Source organism: Myotis davidii, unplaced genomic scaffold (genome assembly GCF_000327345.1).
Source record: "Myotis davidii unplaced genomic scaffold, ASM32734v1 scaffold83, whole genome shotgun sequence".
NCBI lineage: Eukaryota > Metazoa > Chordata > Mammalia > Chiroptera > Vespertilionidae > Myotis > Myotis davidii.
In genome coordinates, this window is record NW_006294121.1 from 728,738 (window position 1) to 733,707 (window position 4,970).

General features: G+C 44.1%; 1 protein-coding gene across 1 annotated transcript in view; it reads right to left on the reverse strand.

Moving 5' to 3' along the window:
- Positions 1–3,333: 3,333 nt before the first annotated feature.
- The window catches only part of PUM3 (pumilio RNA binding family member 3), a 39,581-nt gene continuing 37,944 nt past the window's right edge, over positions 3,334–4,970 (reverse strand). The window contains exon 17 of the mRNA XM_015566894.1: positions 3,334–3,631. Within this exon, the coding sequence (XP_015422380.1) occupies positions 3,499–3,631 (133 nt within the window). The 3' untranslated portion in view covers positions 3,334–3,498. The remainder of the gene's footprint in view (positions 3,632–4,970) is intronic.

The following is a 4,970-nucleotide window of genomic DNA, read 5'->3' on the forward strand; positions in this document are numbered from 1 at the left end:
GAAGAATGATAAACAGACATACACAACACATACCAGTTCACATGACCCTGACATATAGGCAGCTGGGGATTTTAAAAAGTCCTGTGACTTTTCAGAACTCCCCCTCCTACCCCCATCCCAAAGGCCACATACAAAAGACTGAGGATTAGGGTGGCACTGGACTTTCATAGCAATTCTGCAAGTCAAAGAAAATATTGACCAGTGCCATCAAAGTTCCAAGGCAAAATTAATTTCAAACTAGAATCCTATATCCAGCTAAATTAAGTGATCAAATATGAAAGAGCAGAATAAAGACATTCTGACATGCAAAGTCTTTAACATTTTGCCCCATATGCATTCTTTCTCAGGAAGCTACTAAAGATTCAAGAAGTTTTAACCTAATTAATCAATCAACTGATCCATTAAACAACAATAGCAACAAGCCAAGGTGTTCAGCAAGGAAAAGAAATGCATGGGATCCTGGAATGGGCTTTCCATAGCAGAAATGAGGGAAGGCACAGATGATGGTGCTGGTTGTGCAACTATCCTTCAGGACACCCAGAAAGCCAGCTGGCTCCAGGAAGGGCGTATGAAGAGTAGCAACGCTAGTTGAGTTGTGTTGAATAGTGTGGAAATTAGTATTCAAAGACAGTCAGTTTAGCACATGTTTGGCTGCAAGTTTCTAAAGATCCGATTCAGAATGGCCTAAATGATAAACGGGAGTTTATTCTCTCACATAACCAGAGGTACAGGAGGAGGCAACTTCAGTAGCTGATTTGTTCAGCAGTTCAACATCACCATTGTTCCAGATTCTTCCTACCTGTTGCTGCTCACCTATCCTCTGCATGCTTTTAACCTTCTCAGCTGCAAAATGTTGCATGCCACACTCTAAGCCTCTGATCTGTACACACCAAAGCCAGCCACGGCAAAGGGACTCTCTTCCTTGTGGGTCTATTAGGAAACCTTCCCCAGAAACACCGCTTCTCTTCTAGGGCTCCTTGGCCCTTGGCCAGGCTCCTTCCAATCCACCACTGACTGAAGGGATGTGCCCAGGGTTAGTTCATAGCAGTGCTCTATTGCACTAGACACACAAGGGAAATATCTGTATAGCCCGGTGGAATAATAAATGAAGCTGTGAAAATCTCAGCACATCTGCACCCACTCATCACACTGGGTGTGAAATGTTGAATTAGACCAGTCAGGATATCAGAGCCACAGGGTAAAGACTGTGAACATCAGAATAACATGGGAGGCTAGTGGGCTGAATAAAAAAAAAAAAAAAAAAAAAAAAGGAAAATGGTACCTGCTGGAGAAGGGTTTAAGCGATTCTCATTAAAAGTTTGGTAAATAGCCCTGACCAGTTTAGCTAAGTGGATAGAGTGTCAGCCTGCGGACTCAAGGGTCCAGGGTTCGATTCCAGTCAAGGGCATGTACCTTGGTTGTGGGCACATCCCCAGTGGGGGGTGTGCAAGAGGCAGCTGATCGATGTTTCTCTCTCATCAATGTTTCTAACTCTCTCTCCCTTCATCTCTGTAAAAAATCAATAAAATATATACTTAAATAAAAGTTTGGTAAATAAGAGGAACGTAGGAAAGTAAGCAAATGAAAATAAGTGAGACAGTTATTAATTCCAGGGTAAATAAAACGGTTTAGAAAATGACAGTTTACTAGTTATTTGAATATTTCACAATTTATGTCAGTATAACTGATTTATCAAAAATGATGCAATTATACTGGGAACATGGAGAGAAAAAAAGTGGGGCAGGAGTGGTAGTTAAGTCTTAATCTATAGTGTCCATATCAGGAGGTCAAAAGAAAGTGCCTTAACTGCTACACAAATCCTACCATCTTCAAAAAAAAATCCCATCAAAAACTATATATTTAAAAATTTAGCAAAGCTAAATGAGTTGGAAGTAGTTGCTTCTGGGGAGGGCCAGGCAGGATTGCAGCTTTTATTATACACTTTATAGTACTCTAACTTTTAAAATTCTGTATGTCACTTTATTTTTTTAGTCTCATAGATAGAAATAGTGAGGTTCCCCCCACTTTCTGAATGGGCCCTTTATATGGAAAACACAAACTCACAATGTATTACTCAAACAAAAGCAAGTTCTGATGTTGCCTTTCCCCCCATCCCATTCCCCCAGCTATCCCACCTCCACCCTTACACTGGTGGGGTCTGGGTAGTGGGGGTCTGGGTAGTGGGGGTAAAGGGGATTCATGCCAAGGAGAAGTATGAATGGGTCAGCTCTTTTGTGTTGGGTGGAGTTCAAAGTTCCAGGCAGGAGAAGGTGGCAGGTGAAGTCCTGGGACCCTCTGGTCAGGAAAGGCCCAGCAATTCTCCAGCAAGTGTAGTTACAGTAACAGACCCCAGTGGGCCTCATGTTACAGCAGGCCACTTGAGCATGAATGGTCTACCAAACCTTCCAAGCTCTGTTGCTAAAAGCCAAGCGCAGTTACATAACTTAAACATCCTAACTGAATGTAATTCAAACTTCTGCACTGTTAACAAATTAGCATCTACTTCCTAACTCAAACCCTATAGGTTTCCACTACTTTAGGGATAGTCCCAAAGAAGAAAATTTCATCAAAGGAAATTATTTATAGGGAAAGTCCAGATCCAAAGATAGGCAGATTTCCCCAGTGACCTTGACCTTACCAACCCTACCCATCATGATCCCCTAACTCACCTAGCACCGTGGTCGGCAAACTGCAGCTCGCGAGCCACATGCGGCTCTTTGGCCCCTCGAGTGTGGCTCTTCCTAAGCCTTAGGAGTACCCTAATTAAGTTAATAACAATGTACCTACCTATATAGTTTAAGTTTAAAAAATTTGGCTCTCAAAAGAAATTTCAATCGTCGTACTGCTGATATTTGGCTCTGTTGACTAATGAGTTTGCCGACCACTGACTAGCACATTCTCCCTATTAGCCCTAATTTCCTCGAGTAGCTTTCAAACAAAATCTACGGTGGAACCCAATCCCTAAGGCAGCTAGGAATGTGGCTGCCCTGGATGCAGGTTACCCTCCCCTCCCTGCATCCATCCAGGCTCTAAGGTGAACAGTTCCTGAAGTTCAGTTCACAACCATTAAGTCCCACCTCACTGCCCTCAAAACTCCCTTTGGCTCTTCTTTTCTACATCCTGCTCTCTTCTGAGGCCCTCTCAATGCCCACCCCCTCCATGGAGCCTTCTCAGACTGCTGCTCACAAAGGATATCTTCCCCTGAAGCAACTCATGCAGCCACTTTATATGTATTTGGTCGGTCCCACTGCATCTGACCATTAAACCCTTTACATCACTCCTCACACTGCGATTTACTTACTACTCAAGACGATAAAGAAGATGGCTGGAGTCTTTTAAAAGGCATTTTTAGAAAGCATTTTACAAATAAATTCATGTACAAAGAAGCACATACACCGAGTACACAAGTTACCCGTGTGGTGGGCCCCTAGCCCTCTCTCCACTCTGGGAAAACAGATCTGACGAGAAACGATGGTTCCATCTGGTAATTGTGTCCATCTACACAGACAGTTTTTCAAGCAGCATTTCTACTCCTTTGCTGGTGCTTCTGTTTTTCTGCAATGTGGGGATCAGGCTTTTCAGTCCAGCTTTGACTTTGCTTGCAACTTCTGGATCAGAACTCTGGAGAAGGCTGAAGAGAGAAGACGAAAACTAAATTCCATAGAAATCCCTAGATTGTCTGCCAGTGCTACCTGCAGCCACAGTAAACAAAATTTATTGACTTGTGAGACAAGTCTTATAACTATAAACGCATTTTTCCATCAGATAAATGATAGGGCTAGTAGCCTATGTTCTAAAACCACATAAATAAAAACCATTTCATAGTCCTGTTGGTGAGTCACTCAAGGAAAAGTAGGAGCAACTCTGTTCCATATAGAATTGGTCCTTTCACTTTGACTATCTTAGGACTAACACGCTGCCTTAAAATTATTTTACCACATGTATTCTATCTCCCCTTCTCCACCTGAACTCAAAAGCAGAAACGTGGTGTTTTTCTCCATGGCACCACGTGTACAGAACAGATGGCCAAGAATGCTCACTGAGCCTCTGAATTCACATGAATGAACAGGTGCACGGAGAAAGGCGGGGCCGTGAAAGGGAAGCAGTTAACGGCCTCCTTACTGAACTCTGCAGCTAGAACGTTTAGTGAAGGGGTGAAGAGCTTTACCTTAGCGCTTAACTGCCTACACCTGAAACCTGCCTCTGCCACTCAATAACTGAATAGCCAAGAGCAATGCTACTTAAATTCTCTAACACTCTTGACCTGTAAAGTGGGATCAACAACAGGATCACCTTTTTCCTCACAGGGTTGTTTTCGGGGCTCAAATGATCTTGTATGTAAAGCACCTAGCCAGACCCTGACACTCAGTAAGCATTCAATCAGTGTGAGGCATTAAGCAAAATAACATCAGCTCTGCTTCCGGCGACCTTGCTGGAGTGATACATCACCAGGGAACAGGGCCCCAGAGGCGGGCTACTGTGGGGAGCCCATATAGGGGTAAGCCTCGGACTGACCTGTTGGCAAAGTCACAGACAAGTCCCAGCTTAGAGGGCACAGTCCTCTTAAGCATAATTAGGCTTGACCTTATGAAGCTTCCTAGATCTTACCTGGGAAGCTAATGGGCTGAGGGAAGTGCAAGAAGAACAAAAACAAAAACAAGTGAAACTCACAAGAACAGTGTAACTTTGGTAACCACTACCGTGTTTACCTCTGACTATAAAATAAAGGCTCAGCTTGCCTCGGGATCTTTCTCTGTGGCCTCAGCCAGGCACAGGAAGATCCACGAAGACTAACGAGCTATGATCGCTGTCTCCATGTAAATCATTCTTTGCCGACTCCGTCCACACCTTTGGGAACCCCTGGCCCGCAGGGGCTGGACCCCAGGAGGCTACACGCAGGCCCTTCTCTTTACATAGGGGTTGGGACTCAGGCAGCACACCAGGGCTGAATTTCCTTCCCCCCCCCCCCC